Source organism: Chelonia mydas, chromosome 3 (assembly GCF_015237465.2).
Source record: "Chelonia mydas isolate rCheMyd1 chromosome 3, rCheMyd1.pri.v2, whole genome shotgun sequence".
NCBI classification, from domain to species: domain Eukaryota; kingdom Metazoa; phylum Chordata; order Testudines; family Cheloniidae; genus Chelonia; species Chelonia mydas.
The window spans coordinates 112,441,774-112,463,721 of record NC_057851.1 but is presented as its reverse complement, the minus strand read 5'-3'; the positions used below and the strand labels follow the sequence as shown (position 1 = coordinate 112,463,721).

The following is a 21,948-nucleotide window of genomic DNA, read 5'->3' as shown; positions in this document are numbered from 1 at the left end:
GGGATGTATAGGAAGGGGGGGCTGTGTAGCTGGGAGGGGCTGGGGGGATGTAGAGGAAGGAGGGCTGTGTGGCTGGGAGGGGCTGGGGGGATGTATAGGAAGGAGGGGCTGTGAAGCTGGGGGGATGTAGAGGTAGGAAGGGCTGTGTAGCTGGGAGGGGCTGTGGGGATGTATAGGTAGGAGGGGCTGTGTGGCTGGGAGGGGCTGGGGGGATGTATAGGAAGGAGGGCTCTGTGGCTGGGGGGATGCAGAGGTAGGAAGGGCTGTGGGGCTGGGAGGGGCTGTGGGGATGTATAGGAAGGAGGGGCTGTGTGGCTGGGAGGGGCTGGGGGGCTGTATAGGTAGGAGGGGTTGTGGGGATGTATAGGAAGGGGGGGCTGTGTAGCTGGGAGGGGCTGGGGGGATGTAGAGGAAGGAGGGCTGTGTGGCTGGGAGGGGCTGGGGGGATGTAGAGGTAGGAAGGGCTGTGGGGCTGGGAGGGGCTGTGGGGATGTATAGGAAGGGGGACTGTGTAGCTGGGAGGGGCTGTGTGGCTGGGAGGGGCTGGGGGGATGTATAGGAAGGAGGGCTGTGTAGCTGGGAGGGGCTGGGGGGATGTAGAGGTAGGAAGGGCTGTGTGGCTGGGAGGGGCTGTGGGGATGTAGAGGAAGGAGGGGCTGTGTAGCTGGGAGGGGCTGTGGGGATGTATAGGTAGGAGGGGCTGTGTGGCTGGGAGGGGCTGTGGGGATGTATAGGAAGGAGGGGCTGCGTGGCCGGGAGGGGCTGGGGGGATGTATAGGTAGGAAGGGCTGTGGGGCTGGGAGGGGCTGTGGGGATGTATAGGAAGGAGGGCTCTGTGGCTGGGGGGATGTAGAGGTAGGAAGGGCTGTGGGGCTGGGAGGGGCTGTGGGGATGTAGAGGAAGGAGGGGGCTGTGGGGCTGGGAGGGCCTGTGGGGATGTATAGGAAGGAGGGCTCTGTGGCTGGGGGGATGTAGAGGTAGGAAGGGCTGTGGGGCTGGGAGGGGCTGTGGGGATGTAGAGGAAGGAGGGGCTGCGTGGCTGGGGGGATGTATAGGTAGGAGGGGCTGCGTGGCTGGGAGGGGCTGGGGGGACGTGTAGGTAGGAGGGGTGCAGAGGCCGTAGAGACGCAGGGTGATGATCACGGGTGGCTCTGGCTGGCTGGGACCTTCCCTGGGTCTTGCCCAGCCTCTGGCGAAGGCTCCGGCCGCCGCCTGCTGGGGCGAGCTAGGACCCGGCGGCTCAGACACGCCGCGTCAGTGGCGGGGCCTGGGTCTGTCTCCGCCCCGCCCCCTTCTCCTGGCCGTCCAGTCCGATCCCTTGTCGGCTGTTTCCGAAGCTGGTGGGGAGCCGAGCGCCTTCGGCAGTTTCCGGGATTCAAGGGGAGCCACCCGAACGTTTCCGGCCATTCCCGAAGAGGCCGCGGCCGGAGACAGACTCGAGCCTCTTCGCTCCTTTCCGCCGCGGGTCGCTCGCGTGGGACATGCGGCTGCTCGCGCGGACTCTCCTCGCGGGGCAATGGCTGCGCGCGGCCCCGCCCCCGGCTCGGAGCTGCCGCGGGGCCGCCGCCGGGGCCTGTCTGGGCGGGGGACGTGCCGCGCAGCCGCCGCGGCGCCCGCTGAGCTCCTGGCCTGGGCTGGAGGCGCTGTTCGCCGCGCCCGGGCTGCGCCGCTTCCTGGAGGAGCAGGCGCAGGGCCGAGCCGGCCCCGAGCTGGGAGCGCGGATCCAGCGGCTGTGGGCCAAGGAGCAGGAGTTGCGGGACACGCAAGAGCTGGCACGAGGAGGTGAGAGACCGCCCAACCCCCACTAACAGCAGAGCGCGAATGGCCCCGCCCCCTCTTTCTGGCGCCGCCCACCCGCCCCGTGGGATACCGCCCGCGCGGACGCGCAACCCCAGGTGCTGTGACTGAGCTTGCTGTGTGTGCGCGCCTGCGCAGTGTGCGTGCCCGTGGCAGCTAACTCTGGGTTTGTCTACACGGGGAGTTAATTCCTGATTAAATCTGGAATTAAGAGTGCTCGGTGCTTTATTGCATTTTAGTTTAATACAATTCAGATTAAGGTGCTCCTGTTGCAGAATAAGAGCGTGCACACAAGGAGTTAATCAGCAATAGCTGTTCTGCTTTAAATTCACACTTTACCTTAACCTGAAATAATTTCCCCAGTATCAGTGAGTGTTAATTGGGCTTGTGCCCCTGACCGTCCTGTCTAGGCTAGGATTTAAATCCCCTTGGGGATCTGGGCCATAGTTCCTGCAATTGTTATTTTTTAGAGTGAGAATCACAGGTTTCATTTTTGAAAAAAGTTTCCAGCCTTCAGGGATGCAGAGAAAAAATTGCAAATGTGAACCCTACAGGCTCTATAACCAGAAAAAAAAAAAAAGATTACTTTTAGAAAAACTCATGTTCTCGAAAAAAGAAAAGGAGTACTTGTGGCACCTTAGAGACTAACAAATTTATTTGAGCATAAGCTTTCGTGACCTACAGCTCACTTCATCGGATGCATTCAGTGGAAAATACAGTGGGGAGATTTATATACATAGAGAACATGAAACAATGGGTGTTACCGTATACACTTAAGGTGAGCTATTACCAGCAGGAGAGCATTCTTACAACTATAATACCCACCTGCTAAAGTGAAGAAACAGATTGACAGAGCCAGAAGAGTACCCAGAAGTTGAGCTGTAGCTCACGAAAGCTTATGCTCAAATAAATTTGTTAGTCTCTAAGGTGCCACAAGTCCACCTTTTCTTTTTGCAAATACAGACTAACACGGCTGCTACTCTGAGACCTAAAAGTGGCAATTCTTCAATAAAAAACTTCAAAAACGGACTCCACCGAGAGACTGCTGAATTGGAATTAATTTGCAAACTGGATACAGTGAACTTTAGGCTTGAATAGAGACTGGGAGTGGATGGGTCATTACACAAAGTAAAACTATTTTCCCATGTTTATTCCCCCACCCCCCACTGTTCCTCAGATGTTCTTGTCAACTGCTGAAAATGGCCCACCTTGATTATCACTACAAAAGGTCGTCCCCCCCCTCCCCCCCCGCTCTCCTGCTGGTAATAGCTCACCTTAAGTGTGTATGGTAACACCCATTGTTTCATGTTCTCTATGTATATAAATCTCCCCACTGTATTTTCCACTGAATGCATCCGATGAAGTGAACTGTAGCTCATGAAAGCTTATGTTCAAATAAATTTGTTAGTCTCTAAGGTGCCACAAGTACTCCTCCTTTTCTTTTTGCGAATACAGACTAACACGGCTGCTACTCTGAAACCTGTCATGTTTTTGAGGGGCCTGACTCATGATTTTTTAATGTTTGCATGTTGGCAGTATTGAAGTTTTGTGTTAATATGTGTTAGCCAATGCATTCTAAAAACACTTATCTTATCCTAGTGTGCGCAGGCCCAAAATTAATATTTTCTAACATGGTATATTTTCCCCAGACCATAAAAGATCATAACTGTCACTTTGGAAATAGATGACGGACTAAAATTTGCTTGTATAGGCTCTTCATGGAACAATTACAGATGAAAAGATTGAAATAGAAATAATTCTACCACTTCCACCTGGCAATCATTTGACTTTTTACTCATCAGCTATGTCTATGCTATGGGGACTATAGTGGCATAGTTCGGGCACAATAGCTATGCCTGTATAACCTCACAGTGTGTAGACACAGCCTACAGTGATGGAACAGGTTTTTTCAGTTGCTGCAGAAACACTTCCTTCCCAAGCAACAATTGCTAGATCGACACAAGTATTTTTCCATCAACCTAGCTGCGTCTAGACGGGGGATTAGGTTGGCATAACGACAGTGCTCAGTTGTGTGGATATTTCACAGCCCTGAGCTCTGTAACTATGTAGAAATAAGTTTTAGTGTAGCTCAGGCCTTAGATTGTTTTTTGTTGTTGTTGTTCTCAGATTGTTTTGGTTGCATTAGTTATTTCACTGCAGTGAAGATATAGCCTTAGACCTCATTGTCACTAGGAAAAAGATGTATATTAACATGTTAAAATCCTAGTGTAGACAAGCAGTTGTACTTTTAACACATTAGCTGATTGAGGTAAACCATAGTGGGGAGCCTACAGTTTACTTGACCAGCTAAGATTTTAAAACTAAAAATAATTTTGACTACACCAGGGTTTTAACACATATTAAATTAATTTGTTAAAAGCATACCTTCTTTCCTAGTGATGGTAAGGCCTAACAGGGCTTTTGGATGTTCTAAGCTAACTTGATTAAGCTAACTTAATTCAAAACTTCACCTTTTTTTTTCCCATTAAGATATGGCCCTATAATTTACAACGGGTAATAGATTTATTAATTTTATTAAGATAATGTTGAAGTAAAAAGAAAACGGTACAGAGTTTAGGCATAGAAGTTTCTGGTTATCGGGGAATAAGGTACAGATTATCAAGGGATGCGAAATTCGGTTTAGGAGCGGGTGGCGTAAGGAATACATAATCTGCAATTTCCCCCATTTGGGGTAAAAGTTTAACGGGTCAAAGTACAGACATTGAATTATGGGGGGGTGTTGTCCATTTAATGGCTATATTCAGGTGTGGAGTATAATGAGCGGATACAATGATGAGGATGGATCTATCCTCATTTGGTGGGATTTAATGTTCAGTGAGTTTATGGTTCCAGTTCATATGATCCAACGGAAAAAGTCTCTCAGTCCCTTTCCCATAGTTGATGCATGATGTTGCACTGGCTTACACCTCCTGGTACTGTCCGTGGCCGGTGATGTGTTCGATGTAGATGTCCTCGGACCATCGGATGGTGTCCGAGACCATGAAGCTATTACATTACCCACACTGGCTCTCTAATAGCCTGGGACTGACACGGCTACTACGCTACATCTAATGGGTAATATTGAATTTAGTGAAGAGTGCCCAATCAAGGTTTTACACACTTCTCAAGCCTCTAACATGAGGCTTACATGGTGCTGAGAGCCTGTCTGTAAATGCAGATCACCAGCTTTATTTAATGATCTGCCCATAAACATACTTGCAGGTCAATTTAGAATTGAGCGTGTGTGGGAAATAATGCAGCCCCAGTAACTGGACAGTGCACAGCATTTTCCTTCTAGATAGAGGAGGAAAAATGAGATACAGTACAGCTACTGTCTTAATCACAATAAAAAATCATGTATTGCAAATCAGTTTTGAGTCCACCCATCCTTATTTAGAGCATCATCTGGTCTTTTGAGTGTGCATGACAATTTATGCTTCTAACATGTATTAGCATATATAGCAAATAGGCAAACACCACCTTCTGCACTCTTTACCAGTGTTCCCTCGGAGGATATTTTTATTTGCCTGAGGCTGGCAATGTAGCAGAGCATCTTTTTTATGTTGCTCTAGGCTTGTTGTGTCAAAAGTTTAATTCAGACTTAAATTTGGAAACCAACAGAAGTAGCAGGGGAGTGAAAGGCTCTCAGCAAAGAGTACCAGTGCAGCCCAAGCAATGAAGTGTAGAGAGCAGACTCATTGAAAGAGCTGCTCTATATCTACTAACTGAACTGGGAGGGAAGGCGTGTGTGTGTGTGTAACGCACACCTGCTTAATCCATGCTGATACTGTTTCCTTATCCCTCACTGCATTCAAGCAGCAGACACTTGAGGGTATATTTACACAGGTGTAATTGTAGCCCAGGCAGGCATACCCACGCTAATCTACCTAGCATGGATAACAACAGTAATGAAGATGTGGTGACATGGACTTCAGTGCAGGCTACTCACCTGAGAACAAGCCCACCAAGGACCCTGGCTACATACTTGAGCTAACCTACACTGAAGTCCTTGCTGCCATGTCTTCACTACTATTGTTATCTGTGCTAGCTGGATTAAAGCTAGGTGGATATGCCTACCTGCACTCCAGTCACACCTTCATTTTCTGAGTAGACTGTACACAAGGAGCCTTTGCCTTTCAGTGGGGTCATAGTGTTTTCTTAAGAGATTGTCTTGGGTGTGGTGTTTTGTTGTAGGTAAAATTATATTTGGTAGCCTAAGGGCATGTCTACACTGACAAAGTTACAGCGCCGGTAGTTACAGCTCTGCTCAGAGAGCGCTGAAAGGAAACTGCTCTTGTGTTTTCACACCGTCAACTGCCTGTGCAATAGTGTGTTCACACTTGCAGCGGTATTCGGAGCAGTGCACTCTGGGCAGCTATCCCACAGAGCACCTCTTCTGCTGCTAAGACTTGTGGGAAGGCAGAGGGGGTTGCGGGGCATCCTGGGTCCTGTCCCAATGCATCGTGATGCATTGCTTCGCATCCCAGAAATCCCTGAGCTTCTGGCCACCTTTGGCGCAATCTTTCAGTGGTTTCTGTACTGCGTGCCCTGCCTCTTCGGGCTGCAGGAATGGATCCTGAACTGCTCACTAGTAGGGACACCATCACAGGGCCTAATAACGTCAGCCACACTGTCAGAGACTCGTTCACCTGCACATCCACCAATGTGATACATGAAATCATGTGCCAGCAATGCCCCTCTGCCATGTACATTGGTCAAACTGGACAGTCTCTACGTAAAAGAATAAATGGACACAAATCAGATGTCAAGAATTATAACATTCATAAACCAGTCGGAGAACACTTCAATCTCTCTGGTCACGCGATTACAGACATGAAAGTTGTGATATTACAACAAAAAAACTTCAAATCCAGACTCCAGCGAGAGACTGTTGAATTGGAATTCATTTGCAAATTGGATACAATTAACTTAGGCTTGAATAGAGACTGGGAGTGGCTAAGTCATTATGCAAGGTAACCTATTTCCCCTTGTTTTTTCCTACTCCCCCTCCCCCAGACGTTCTTGTTAAACCCTGGATTTGTGCTGGAAATGGCCCACCTTGATTATCATACACATTGTAAGGAGAGTGTTCACTTTAGATAAGCTATTACCAGCAGGAGAGTGGGGTAGGGGGAGGTATTTTTTCATGCTTTGTGTGTATAAAAAGATCTTCTACACTTTCCACAGTATGCATCCGATGAAGTAAGCTGTAGCTCACAAAAGCTTATGCTCAAATAAATTGGTTAGTCTCTAAGGTGCCACAAGTACTCCTTTTCTTTTTGCAAATACAGACTAACACGGCTGTTACTCTGAAACCTGCTCACTAGTATGCTGCTTGCTCTGACAACACGTCATGAGTGGCAGTGGAGTTATTCCTTAAACTACAAAGGCAAGAGGAGTGCGACATTGATCTCGCCACACGTAGAAGCTACGACACAAGATTGCTTGTGGCATTCGCAGAGGTGCTGACCACGGTGGAATGCCGCTTTTGGGCTCGGGAAACAATCACTGAGTGGTGGGATCACACCGTCATGCACGTCTGGGATGACGAGCAGTGGCTGCAGAACTTTCGGATGAGGAAAGCCACATTCATGGGACTGTGTGATGAGCTCACCCCAGCCCTGTGGTGCAAGGACACGAGAATGAGAGCTCAGCTGCCCTGCCATTGGAGAAGTGTGGGGCGATTGCACTGTGGAAGTTGGCTACTCCAGACTGCCACCGATCAGCCACTAACCAGTTTGGAGTCGGAAGGTCGACTGTTGGACTCGTGTTGATGGAAGTGTGCAGGGCCATTAATCGCATCCTGCTCCAAAAGACCGTGACTCTGGGCAACGTGCGTGACATTGTGGATGGCTTTGCAGAAATGGGCTTCCCTAAGTGCGGAGAGGCGATAGTTGGCACGCATATTCCAATTCTGGCACCCGACCACCTAGCCACTGAGTACATTAATTGCAAGGGGTATTTCTCAATGGTTCTCCAGGCACTTGTGGACCACCGTGGGCATTTCACAGACATTAAGGCAGGCTGGTCCAGAAAGGTGCATGACTCACACATCTTTTGGGAACTCTGGCCTGTTCAAGAAGCTAAGCTGCAAGCAGGGACTTTCTTCCCGGACCAGAAGATCATTGTAGGGGAAGTTGAAATGCCCATTGTGATCCTGGGAGACCCCACCTACCCCTTAATGCCGTGGCTTATGAAGCCATACATGGGGCCACGTGCTGTACGCCCCATAGTATTTGTGAAGGGAAGGGTGAAAGCTTCACTCAGGGCTGAACCGTAGAGGCTCAGCACCTAGAGGCTGAGTTTGAACAGCCAGAGACCAGGGCTATTAGAAGGGCACAGCCCGGGGCCATAAGGATGAGGGATGCCTTGAGGCAGCAATTTGAAGCTGAAAGCCACTAATATTTGTTGCTATGCTCGGGAGTGCAGCGTTTGTAATGCTGGGAGGTGATTGGTGCACATGATGCAATAAAGGGGTTTAACATAATTGTATGTTGCTTTGCAGTGCTCTTTTTGCTTTCAATTGATAGAATAAAGATTGCTTTCAAATCAACACAATTCTTTTATTAAAAGACAACAATCAGAGGAGAGAGTCAAACAAAAAAATACATCCTCAGGGAGGGGGATGGGAAGATCTCAGGGGGAGGAGGGGTCCCGGGATGCCTAAAGATTTGTGTATGTCCAGGGATCATATCCAACCTTCTGCTTTGGTGTATAATGCGGGTACTGTACTTCAGCAGGGCCAAACTGCTGAGGGAATGGTGTTGAGTGCAGTGGGAGTCCATAGTGCTGGACTGTGAGGAGGGAGGAGTGGAATGCTGCGGGTAGAGACTGGAGCCAGGAGGTTGATAAGAATGTGGGGGGGGGGGAGGGGGGAGGGATATGCATGGGAAAGAGTTTTGCGACAGCAGCTGCAGGGGGAGGGCGGGCACAGAGCTGCTCAGTTTGAAGAGCTAGTATCACCTGGATCGTGTCTGCTTGGCACTCCATAACGTTTAAGAGCTGCTCTGTGGCTTCGTTCTCACGTGCTGTGTTCTCCTTTCGGTCCCTCTTCTCGCTGTCCCTCCACTCCTTCAATTCCTGTTTCTCGGCAGCGGAGTACATCATAACCCCACGCAGAAAGTCCTCCTTAGTTCTTCTTGGCCACTTTCTAATTCTGCGCAGCCGTTCAGCCGCCGATAACAAAGAGGGAGGCTGGGCTCCCAAGGTCATCTCTGTGAAGTTTAAATGCAACGTTTTACAGAAGCAGTATTCTTTGCAACACAGACAACACTGATTCAGTGCTTTAAAACACAGCCAGTACTCTCACACCTGTCACTAACTGGCTGATCCCAGGCAAGCACACATGAGCCACAAGACCCCCAAAATGGTGAGTAGCCTCAGGGGCAGGGTAAATCACTCTTCCTGGACCCTGCTGTACAGTGGGGACATGGCTCTTTGCGAGAGCCAGCACTGTTGGGGGGGCCTGATAATCATTCCTGTCCCCACACTTTCCACAGGATGTGATCATTATGGAAGATATCTTGCTGCTGAGGGTGAGCAGGGAATCAGGGGAGGGTCTTCTCCAAGCCTTTGGCTTCCATCCTGGCCCCTATGTGGCTCACCTGTGTGCAGCAATGTTCCCCCTCTTCCCCCCCCATGATAGCACAGTGGTATGGGAAAGTTACCGTTAATGGGGCAAGAAACAAAGCAGCTCTGCCGAAGAACCTGCAACAGTGGATTGCCCAGTATCTCCACAAGAGTTTCCTGGAGATCTCTGAGGGAGATTCCTGTGAAGTGAGGGAGTCAATCAACAGCCTGTTCCGCCGCTCAGAGTAGGCATGCGGTGGGAGACAAGCCTGCTTTCTGCCACCCTCCTGCCCCCAACAACTCGTTTCAGCAATTCCCAAAATCAAATCCACTTACCAGGGGCTTCCTCTCCTGTTTGCGCTTCACCAGTCTCCGACAGCTGTGACTGGCTAGGCTCCTTCAGGGTAGAAAAGAATGGCTGCATGCATCTCTGGCCTCTGAGTCATCCTCTGCTTCTGGGTCCCCCACCACTTCCTCATCCAAGATTACGTCCTTCTGGCTCAGTACCCTCTCAACTAGCACGCGAGCCAACAAAGTATCCACAGAGGCCTTCGCAGTGGAGGTGGGATCACTGCCGAGTTTCGTGTCCAGCTCTTTGTAGAACCGGCAGCTTGTGGGGACAGCACTGAAGTGGCTGTTTGCTTCCCGCGCCTTGTGGTAGGCATTCCGCAGCTCCTTCACTTTGACCTTACATTGTAATGTATCCTGGTCATGGCCCCTTTCTGTCATGCATCGTGAAATCTCTCAGTCGGTATCATTCTTCCTACCGATGGAGAGCAGCTGGGACTGGACAGCCTCCTCTCCCCAAATACTGATGAGGTCCAGTAGCTTGGCATTGCTCCAAGCGGGGGATCGCCTGGTGCATGGAGCAGACATGGCCACCTGGAAAGATGCGCGGACGCTATTGCACACATCACCAAGCAAACAGGAAGGAGACTTTCAAATTTCCAAAGGAATTTACGGGGTGGGGATGACGGTTGGTCACCTGAGGGCAGGGCAGAAGAGTTCAAACCGATGACCAGAGAGGCGAGAACAGGCATCGTGGGACAGCTCCCGGAGGCCAATCGCAGCGCTGTAATCGCCACGGTGTCAACACTGGCATTGCAGCGCTGTAGCCCCAGCGCAGAAAGCTGTACGCCTCTTGTCGGGGTGTGGTTTTTTGTTTTGTTTAATTAAATCGCTACAGATGCACAGTTTCTGCACACTACGTGGCCTGGCAGTGTGTACACCTTGGGAGTTATAGCACAGAAAGCTGCTTTACTGGAGAGAAACTTGCCAATGTAGGCAAGGCTTAAGACTAGGTAACAACGTCTTGCTGGCATAGCTCTGACCAGCCCAGCAATACTGGCAAAATCCTGTGTAGACATAGTGATATCAGCAAAAGAGTCCTTTTGCTGGAATAGCTTTTGTCATTTGGGAAGTTGTTTAACTATACCTGCAGAGACCTCCTTATGCCCGTATAAATTGCATCTCCAATTGGGGCTCTGCTGATATAGCTATACCAATATAGCTGTATCGGCAAAGCCTTTCTAGTGTAGACTGGTCCTAAAATAAGCTTGTGTACAAATATTGGTAGTATCTAAAATCAAGCATGGTCAGGAATTTTTCAGTGAAACACTATTCCAGTAAACTTTTTAATGATAGGTACGCAATAGTTTTCAACTTTCAACATTAAATGTAATTTTTTTCAGCTATTCTACATCAAAAGTGTTTGATTTTACATTGAAAAAAAAACCTATTGTTTAGAACTCTATGCTTTGAAAACATTTTTATGAGGTGACTGATAATGGGATATAAGGCCTTCAACTTCTGGGTTACCATTCAGAATCCAGTCAAGGTCAGAAGTGGCCAAGAATTACTGCAATATGATGACCGGTTTGGCCTGTGTGCTAGATAAATATACGTAGTATTTTTAGTTCAGTGTCCCGTGGACTGGTGTAAGCTTCACAAAAACTACCACCACATTGGCACCATTCTTGATAATTGCAGAAGAACGATCAAGGATTGAATGGGCATGACAAATATAACAGTCCCCTTCATTGCTAGAAGTGATAACTGCAGGTTGTTTAAAAGTCTGTCTGGGCTGGATTAATTTATTTTAAGAATTGCTTGTAATATTCAAGAAATGTTATCTGTGCTGAGGGGTGGGGTAGAGGTGAGAATGTTGTGATACAGCCAAACCCTTAGGTAAATAGAGAATTTTAAGATTAACTCCTAGGGCTTGTCTACACTTACATTGTATAGCGCTCTAACTTGCTGGCTCAGGGGTGTGAAAAATCACCCCCCTGAGCGCAGCAAGTCTGAGCACTTTAAAGCGCTAGTGTAGACAGGCTGTGCTCCCAGCACTTAGAGCTAATCCCCTCATGGAGGTGGATTACCAGGAGCGCTGGGAGAGCTCTCTCCCAGTGCTTGCACACGACCACACTTGCACTTCAAAGGACTGCCGTGGGAGCATTTTGAAGTTTCCAGTGTAGCCATGCCCCTAGTTAGTTTTCATATTTCTTTCTGGATAGAATAAAGAGATATTGAATAGAGTGGATCTCCCCATATCTAATCTAGACAATACTAGAAAATACTATTAAAAATAATTATTCAACTCTATCATGTATCATGGCAAATGTTAGGGTAGCCCAATGTGCAGCAAAGCACGGGATGGTCTAAGGTAATTGCATATCATATTTTTCAACTTTTAATGACATGCAAAATATATTTTTATTCAGTAAGAAGTGTGGTTTATCATATAGCTATTGTGGAGGGAGGATTAATGAGACTGTGTAAATCATAGCTCTTGAGGATTAACACACTCCGATATTGCAGATGAGAATGAAGATTTGCAGAAGCTTGCAGAAGAAGAAATAGTTTCCTGTCAGGAAGAGATAACTGAATTGAAACGCCAGGTATAGTCCTTTGTAAAGTAACGTCATATGTCCGTCTACTATCCAAAGTTAAATGAGCACTAGCCAAATCCTGTCCTTATTTATAACCATACAACTTCATTCAAATTAGTTTTTCATTTTTTATAGTTGATAGAGTGAAACACCATCCCATGTTTGAAGTGAAGAACTGCAAAGTTGACATATTATAAAATCACAGAAATACAGGGCTGGGGAAGGGACCTTGAGAGGTAATCTAGTCCATCCCTCCATGGACCAAATATCCTTAGACCATTCCTGAAACCTGAAAAGCATTTATTTGTATTTATAGAGCAACTATGTGAGCACTTCTCAAGAATGTCAAACTATAAATGCTAATAAGGCTTCCTCCTTTCTCTGTCTGCAAGAGAAACAGTTAATTAGTTTTACTGCTTATATATGTGCCCAGGGCCTTTATCAACTGATAAGGGCAAATACACATAGGATCACTGTGAGAGCAGGCTATTGCTTTTACAAAAGACATTTGTAAACTATGTAATTAGTTCCCACTTGTGCTAGTAACTATGTAACTAGTCCCCATCTGCATAGTAGTAACTTTCATCAAAATCATTCCCTCTGGAATGTGCATGATAACAAGTTAAAAAAGTTATTGCTTTTTTCTAAATCTGATCTGTTAAAGAAAATTGATTAATTTTGCCACATGCTCATCCAGCACCAAAATGACAGTTGGTTTATATGCTTATTTTTTTGTAAACATACAAAAATGTATAGATTTACAGGAAGAATAGATAGGACAAAGATATTGATATAGAGAAACTTTACTCAGTACAAGCAAGCAGTAATGGGTGAAAACATTACAGGGAAGTGTTTGAAGCAAGCTTGGTCCAATGTGTAAAATTGTTTTATAAAGGCTATTAATGATGTATTTTCAGGTTTTAATTTCAGGGCATTTTTAATTTGTGACTCAATACAAATTCACATCTCTCCTGATTTAAAAGAAATAAAATAAAACAAAACAAAACAAAAATCCTCAACAGCTCCATGACGCACTTCCGAACTTTTTCAGTCATAGAGCTACTTAGCTGATAAGCTAGTACTGAGTTAAAAGAAGATCTGTTTAAAAAAGACTTTCCATTTCCAGATGTTGGTCAATGATTTCTGTAGTCTCCAGAAGCAGAGGCCTCTTCTGGCTGATGGAAATCTGCGCAAGGTTTTGTTGGTCATCTTGAAGGGAGCCTTTCACCATCACAAACACAAAAAAGCCTTTTCTCAACAAACGCACACTTGACTCCAGTTAGTCTTCAGGGAGGTAGTGTATTAACAAAAAGGGCATTAGACTGGAAGTCAGGAGATTTGGGTTCTATTCCTAGGACTTCCATTGACCTGCTGTATGACTTTGGGCAGGTTATTTCGCCTATACAATGAGCATAATGATACTTACCTTCCTTGAAGTCTACTGATAAATGCTAGTAAGTACTATATATTCATGTATTAATGGGAGTTGCCTGGGGAAAATTATAGTACAAAAATGTAGGCTGAGCTTAAAACGCTGAGTATGGAGAAAGAGCATTAAGAAAACTACCTACTTGGAGAATGTCAAGGAGCTACTGTAACAGACTGCAAAATAAAACGATTGCCAGCTTGCATGACATTTTCATACCATCTGAACATACTGAAATATTTCAAAAAGAAAAGGAGTACTTGTGGCACCTTAGAGACTAACCAATTTATTTGAGCATAAGCTTTCGTGAGCTACAGCTCGCTTCATCGGATGCATTCATCAGATGAAGCGAACTGTAGCTCACAAAAGCTTATGCTCAAATAAATTGGTTAGTCTCTAAGGTGCCACAAGTACTCCTTTTCTTTTTGCGAATACAGACTAACATGGCTGTTACTCTAAAACCTGAAATATTTCAAGTATGCATTGAGATGTCAGGGGAAGAAAATCTTAGGGTATGTCTACACTGGCAAGTTTCTGCACCACAAGTTATACCACTTTTATTAAAACACTGGAATTAAACCGCTGTTGGGTGTCCACACGGTGCTCCTTGTGATACTGGAGCACATCCACATTAGCAGCTCTTGCAACGGCAAAGACAGCAGTGCATTGTGGTATCTATCCCACTGTGCAGCTGGCCACAGGGTGCTTTGGGGAGGGTTTGCAATGCCTCATGGGGCAGGCACACGATGCAGGTTTCCCAATCCCATTGTTCCATGGGCTTCCTACTCCATTGCCAGCTGCTTTTCAACTGAAGTGAGGGGGTAGCGGAAGAGAGTGAGTATGTGTGAGTGTATGGGGTGGTGGGGGAGAGACTGTGTTTTGGGGGACAGAGAATGTATCAGCATGCTGTCTTGTAAGTTCAGACAGCAGCAGGAAGCAACCAGTCCTGAGGCAGGAGGAGAGGGAAACCCCAACAGCAGCCCTTGCCTTCTCCCTGGGCTCACACACACACCCCCTCTGTGTTCAACAGCAGGAGCATTCCACATTAATGGTTTGCTTTGTGTCCCAGAGCAGATCAGCACAGCACGCAAGGGGTGTCAGAAACAGTGCTTTGAAAGGCGAGGGGCGCGTGTCTCCAGGGCAGCCGAGTTCAAAACAATGAGCAGAGTGGTCACTTGAGGCATTATGGGACAGCTCTGGAGGCCAATTACAGGGCAGAAAGCAATCTAGCGTTCACACTGGCAATAGAGCACTGGAGCCTCTGTGCAAATAGCCTTACGACTCTCCTGGTGGTGGTTTTTTGCAGTGCTGCAACTGAGGAGTTTCTGCGCACAAAGTGGCTTGACAGTGTGTAAATGTCTGCAGTTTGAGTCCAAAAAGCTCCTTTACTGCGCAGAAACTTGCCAGTCTAGACAAGCCCTTAAACAGGTAAAAATGTGTGTTACTTTTTGTATTTACAGATAGTATTGTATTTGATTCCTTCAGAAGAAACAGACAAGAGTGATTTGGTCATGGAAGTAACTGCTGGCGTTGGTGGACAGGAAGCCATGCTGTTCACTGCAGAGATATTTGATATGTATCAACAATATGCTGCATATAAAAACTGGAGATTTGAAATACTGGAATATTTTCCGAGTGAAATAGGTTAGTAATTAATGCTCTAATAACTAGAATAGAAAAGTTATATAGTTAAAAGCAATTTACTTATATGAGGGTTTTGTTGCTTGCCTACCTACAACTTCACTTCCAAATTTAAACAGAATCAGTGAAGCTGTTTTAATATATAAACAAGATTTTACTCAATTTTCACTGTGAGAATGAAATGGCATTTCTAATGTTTCACAAAGAATGAAGATCTATAGCTTCACACAATGTAGTTGGCGTAGCTTGAGAAAAATAAATATTAATTGACGTTACGTGTTTGGGGTGAAGATATCTGCACAGTGGTACATTTATATATTCTCAAGTATATTTTTTATTGATTTGGACACAGTTGTTTTATATAGCTGTTTAATATTCTTGTTTTTATAATACCTTCATTCTGTTGTATTCTGAATGTTTGTTCATTGCTCTGGGTGCTTTGACACAGAGAGGGGCGCTATTTAATTAAAATTATGTTCAGTGACTAAGCTGAAATATCTTGAATTTATCTGAAATGTTGTCTTCTGCCAAATATTTTCTCATCCATTTTAAGTTTTTTGTTTCAGTAAAAATGTTCAATAAAACCTCACTAGTCTGCACCAAAAATGTGATATTTCTCAATATCACACACGTGCTCAATTGTAAATTCACCTGGACAGTAAGTTTAAAGGTTGAACCATTCCATAAACCTGATGATCTCCATATAACCATATAACTCTTATGATAAAGGCTTAAATAGTGTGAAAGACCTTGCCCTGGCACTCTTCACTGAAATGAATATTACCCTTTGGGAATTATAGGGCCATATCTTAATGGGCAAACCTTACAAGTACACATATATTGGTTGTTGCATGCATTTGTACTTCTGAAAATATAGATCTGGTTCCTTTGTGAAACCCATCCTCTTGGTAAGCTAGACTGGTGGTCACTTTCTGACTATCATAAAATGATCCTTGTGACTCCATCTTAATGAAGATAGGCTTTATTCATTTGTATCTTTTATTCAATCTAGTAAAGTTTAAATTGTGTAACAGGATTTTTTTTTAAAGCAGAAAAATTCAAATATGTAAAACTGGTCTATGCTACAGTCTTCTTCAGTTCTTTTCTCATCAGCTGACCAATTTGGACTGCTAGTTGCTAATGACCATGATGAGCTCAAATTTTCTATTATTTCAGAATTTCCTTCTAGAGATGTTATTGTTAACTGGATTAATCAATTCCCCATGTGCTAATTCTTAAACATGCCAAGATTTATAGTTCAAGGACATCCATCAGGTAGACTAACTCTATCACAAGTAAACTGATTGTTATGGTCAAGCATACCCAGTTTGCCAGTAAATTAGCTTGCCAAGTCACAGTACAGCTGGTATCAGGCGTTCCTGTGGGTGTGCCTTAGGTGTGGTGGTAGTACTTTGTCTCTTAATCAAGTTAATTAATGTCCATTCTTGTTTTTGTTTGTTTTATTTCCACTTGCTGTGGTAGCTTCTGATTAAATACAAATGGTTTACTAAAGCAGATTAACTCCCTAAAACATTTCACAAAAGACATAAATGTAGGTTCACCAAATGGTAAACAAATAAGATGTTTGACCTGTATAGCTCTTACATCTATTTTGGAAACATAAAAACTTTTGGGACAAGGCATGGGAAATGTAGGGGAAAAGCTGAATCACTAGAATCCACTAGAAACTGACTTAATAATCACTAATACCATAGCACTGTGCCTTTTCAAAGTATTTTTACTGTGATCATCAGCCAGCTTCCTCTTCAACTAGCTAAGTAGAAGAGATACTTTAGTTAGCTTTTTAATTAGAATAAACGTGCTTAAGCATTAATATTATAGTAAGCCTAAATTCTATGTAATTGAGCAAGAATCCTTGAATATACAGCAATAAATCTTTAGCTCAGTCTGATGATGGCCATATTTATACAATTGAAAGATTTCACAAGAATTGTTAGCATGGAGAGCATATGTTAAACTGTCAGATTTCTTTGGCAGCCATTCTTATTTAACAGACATATCCAAATTGTATCTTGGAAGAGCTGTATTTATTAGTGTTAAGTGGTGGATTTAATGTATAGCATTAACATAATAAACTGATACATGCTGACAAATCACTTAAGCTATAAAGTTTGTTTAATTATGCATTGAGGTAACAAAGTGATACACTTACAAATTCATATAAAACCCTATTTTATTGACAAGTATGGGCAACATTTTTAAAAAATCACCAGGATAGGTCAAATGGCTTTGTAAGGGAGCAGGGAGGGAAATGATAAGGTTGGCATACAGACTTTCTAAAAAAAAATTTGGTGTCCCTACAGACTGACTTAATGGAATCAAAACTTACTTCTTTTTTGTGAGAAAATGTTAATAGAATATTAAGAGTCTGCGGAGAACAGCAATATTTGCAAAACCCTTAATTACAGTTGTCAAACACCAGTCCCACAGTGTGGATCCGGCCTGCTAGATGTATTTTTGGTGGCCTAGATTGCATAGTCAGATTTCTACACTGTTTTGGCTTTCATTTTAGAAAGCTTCTATCTAGACCTTGAAGAGACAACCTAACGTATACTGACAGGTGTCAGAGTAGCAGCCGTGTTAGTCTGTATTCGCAAAAAGAAAAGGAGTACTTGTGGCACCTTAGAGACTAACCAATTTATTTGAGCATAAGCTTTCGTGAGCTAAAGCTCACTTCATTGGATGCATTCAGTAGAAAATACAGTGGGGAGATGTATGTACATAGAGAACATGAAACAATGGGTGTTACCATACACACTGTAAGGAGTGTGATCACTTAAGGTGAGCTATTACCAGCAGGAGAGTGGGGGGAGGAGGGTGGAACCTTTTGTAGTGATAATCAAGGTGGGCCATTTCCAGCAGTTGACAAGAATGTCTGAGGAACAGTTGGGGGGGGGGGGTGGAGGGGGGAATAAACATGGGGAAATTGTTTACTTTGTTTAATGACCCATTCACTCCCAGTCTCTATTCAAGCCTAAGTTAATTGTATCCAGTTTGCAAATTAATTCCAATTCAGCAGTCTCTCGTTGGATGTGCACGGGCTGAAATTGTGGAAAAGCAGCATCACTTGCCCCATAACCTCAGCCGTGCAGAACACAATGCCATCCACAGCCTCAGAAACAACTCTGACATCATAATCAAAAAGGCTGACAAAGGAGGTGCTGTTGTCATCATGAATAGGTCGGAATATGAACAAGAGGCTGCTAGGAAGCTCTCCAACACCAATTTATACAAGCCATTACCCTCTGATCCCACTGAGGGTTACCAAAAGAAACTACAGCATTTGCTCAAGAAACTCCCTGAAAAAGCACAAGAACAAATCCACACAGACACACCTCTGGAACCCCGACCTGGGGTATTCTATCTGCTACCCAAGATCCATAAACCTGGAAATCCTGGACGCCCCATCATCTCAGGCATTGGCACCCTGACAGCAGGATTATCTGGCTATGTATACTCCCTCCTCAGGCCCTATGCTACCAGTACTCCCAGCTATCTTGGAGACACCACTGACTTCCTGAGGAAACTGCAATCCATCGGTGATCTTCCTGAAAACACCATCCTGGCCACTATGGATGTAGAAGCCCTCTACATCAACATTCCACACGAAGATGGACTACAAGCCGTCAGAAACGGTATCCCCAATAATGTCACGGCAAACCTGGTGGCTGAACTTTGTGACTTTGTCCTAACCCATAACTATTTTACATTTGGGGACAATGTATACCTTCAGATCAGCGGCACTGCTATGGATACCCGCATGGCCCCACAGTATGCCAACATTTCTATGCCTGACTCAGAACAATGCTTCCTCAGCTCTCGTCCCCTAATGCCCCTACTCTACTTGCGCTACATTGATGACATCTTCATCATTTGGACCCATGGAAAAAAAGCCTTTGAGGAATTCCACCATGATTTCAACCATTTCCATCCCACCATCAACCTCAGCCTGCACCAGTCCACACAAGAGATCCACTTCCTGGACACTACAGTGCTAATAAGCGATGGCCACATAAACACTACCCTATACTGGAAACCTACTGACCGCTATTCCTACCTACATGCCTCCAGCTTTCATCCAGACCACACCACACGACCCATTGTCTACAGCCAAGTTCTACGATACAACCTCATTTGCTCCAACCCCTCAGACAGAGACAAACATCTACAAGATCTCTATCAAGCGTTCTTAAAACTACAATACCCACCTGCTGAAGTGAAGAAACAGATTGACAGAGCCAGAAGAGTACCCAGAAGTCACCTATTACAGGACAGGCCCAGCAAAGAAAATAACAGAATGCCACTACCTATCACCTTCAGCCCCCAACTAAAACCTCTCCAACGCATCATTAAGGATCTACAACCTATCCTGAAGGATGACCCATCACTCTCACAGATCTTGGGAGACAGGCCAGTTCTTGCTTACAGTCAGCCCCCCCAACCTGAAGCAAATACTCACCAGCAACCACACAACAGAACCACTAACCCAGGAACCTATCCTTGCAACAAACCCCTTTGCCAACTGTGTCCACATATCTATTCAGGGGACACCATCATAGGGCCTAATCACATCAGCCACACTATCAGAGACTTATTCACCTGCACATCTACCAAAGTGATTTTTGCCATCATGTGCCAGCAATGCCCCTCTGCCATGGACATTGGCCAAACTGGACAGTCTCTACGTAAAAGAATAAATGGACACAAATCAGACGTCAAGAATTATAACATTCAAAAACCAGTCGGAGAACACTTCAGTCTCTTTGGTCACTCGATTACAGACCTAAAAGTGGCAATTCTTCAACAAAAAAACTTCAAAACCAGACTCCAACGAGAGACTGCTGAATTGGAATTAATTTGCAAACCGGATACAGTTAACTTAGGCTTGAATAGAGACTGGGAGTGGATGGGTCATTACACAAAGTAAAACTATTTCCCCATGTTTATTCCCCCCCCCCCCCCCCCCCAGCTGTTCCTCAGATGTTCTTGTCAACTGCTGGAAATGACCACCTTGATTATCACTATAAAAGGTTCCCTCCACTCCCCCCGCCCTCCTCCTGCTGGTAATAGCTCACCTTAAGTGATCACTCTCCTTACAGTGTGTATGGTAACACCCATTGTTTCATGTTCTCTATGTATATAAATCTCCCCACTGTATTTTCTACTGAATGCATCCAGTGAAGTGAGCTGTAGCTCACGAAAGCTTATGCTCAAATAAATTTGTTAGTCTCTAAGGTGCCACAAGTACTCCTTTTCTTCTAACGTATACTGTTGCAGGAATGGCTTTTAGTGATCTGAACCTTCCCACTCCTATTAATCTCTTTGGGTTTAACTCCAAATTCCAGGTGTGACACTTTTTGTCAGCATTAACTATTCCATTGCTGATAATTTTAGTGACTGGAAAGGGGTGGTTGGGAATTGAAGATTTTTCCTCCCTCTCAGCAGGAAAGGGAATGCAGAGAAAGAAGAAAGGAAGAGAAATACAAAAACAGGGGAAAGGGACTAAAGGTGGGTGGGAAAGAGACACAAAGAACAAAAATAGTCGTGGTCCTAAAGTTGAGCAAATTTTTCCATTGGGTGATGCTGAATATGGCAAGATACTAACAAATAATAAGTAAGTTTGTTACTATACAGAGACCATATTCTGCTCATGATCTTTGTGTAAACTTCTCATTGACATCAGTGGGAGTTCCATGAATGGAGGGAGCTACGTAGTTGTAAATATATATCATGGCCCATAGACGTAATTTAAAATGGCATTTGGCCTCCTCCACAGAATGAATTTGACACGTCTCCCTTTAACAAACAACCTGCAGGGAATTTCTGTTCTTGGAGGTTTTTTGCATCATTGGGTATTAAACCTGACTAAAGATATTAGTTTAAAACATTTTTCCTTGTTAACTGCTTGTTTAAAAAAAAAAATAGAAGATAATTCCTATGGAAATTTCCTAGTGGAACACTTAGCCAAGAAGGGACACTGCCTGCCTCTTCATTGTGTAATCAGCAATCTTGATTTTCCCCAACACCAAAAGCTACATGAGAAAACATATAGAAAGCAAGAGTGCTGCAGAATGTTGAGGAATGGAACACAGGTTGGCTGGTGAGGAGGTACTTGATAATTAAGTAAAGCCTGATTCAGACTACACATAAGTTACTCGATAAATTATTCCTAACTTCTTCCCAACAACAAGTGTCAGTATCATCTAAATAAAATATTTCAAATTGTAATAGGATAGTTATAGTAAGACTGTTTTCTCTTTGTCTTTAAGGTGGCCTGAGACATGCAGCTGCCAGTATAGCAGGTCTTGAAGCATACAAGCACATGAAGTTTGAAGGAGGAGTGCATCGTGTTCAGCGAGTGCCAAAGACAGAAAAGCAAGGCCGTGTTCACACCAGTACAATGACTATCGCAATATTACCCCAACCCATGGAAGTAAGATGTATTTAAATATAACTAATCGTCCCATGAACAACCCCCTTACCTGCCGTCTTGAAGACATCTTTCCTTTTTCAATCTTTTGACCGCTCCCTGAAAAACCCCAAGTCATGTTGTGTCTAGTGACCATATTTATGTCCGGAGAGGCTAGAGAGCACTGGCACACTTAA

The 21,948-nt window shown here is 44.8% G+C and overlaps 1 protein-coding gene across 2 annotated transcripts in view; it reads left to right on the top strand.

Annotated features, from left to right (window-relative positions):
* Positions 1-1,104: 1,104 nt before the first annotated feature.
* MTRF1L (mitochondrial translation release factor 1 like) overlaps positions 1,105-21,948 on the top strand; it is a 26,800-nt gene continuing 5,956 nt past the window's right edge. Inside the window, exons 1-5 of one of the 2 annotated variants that reach the window (XM_043543172.1) lie at positions 1,105-1,429; positions 1,462-1,782; positions 12,184-12,263; positions 15,141-15,324; positions 21,612-21,775. In XM_043543172.1, the coding sequence (XP_043399107.1) occupies positions 1,482-1,782; positions 12,184-12,263; positions 15,141-15,324; positions 21,612-21,775 (729 nt within the window). In that variant the 5' untranslated portion in view covers positions 1,105-1,429; positions 1,462-1,481. Of the gene's footprint in view, positions 1,430-1,461; positions 1,783-12,183; positions 12,264-15,140; positions 15,325-21,611; positions 21,776-21,948 lie in introns of those variants that run through there. The other variant, XM_037895013.2, reaches the window with a different exon arrangement.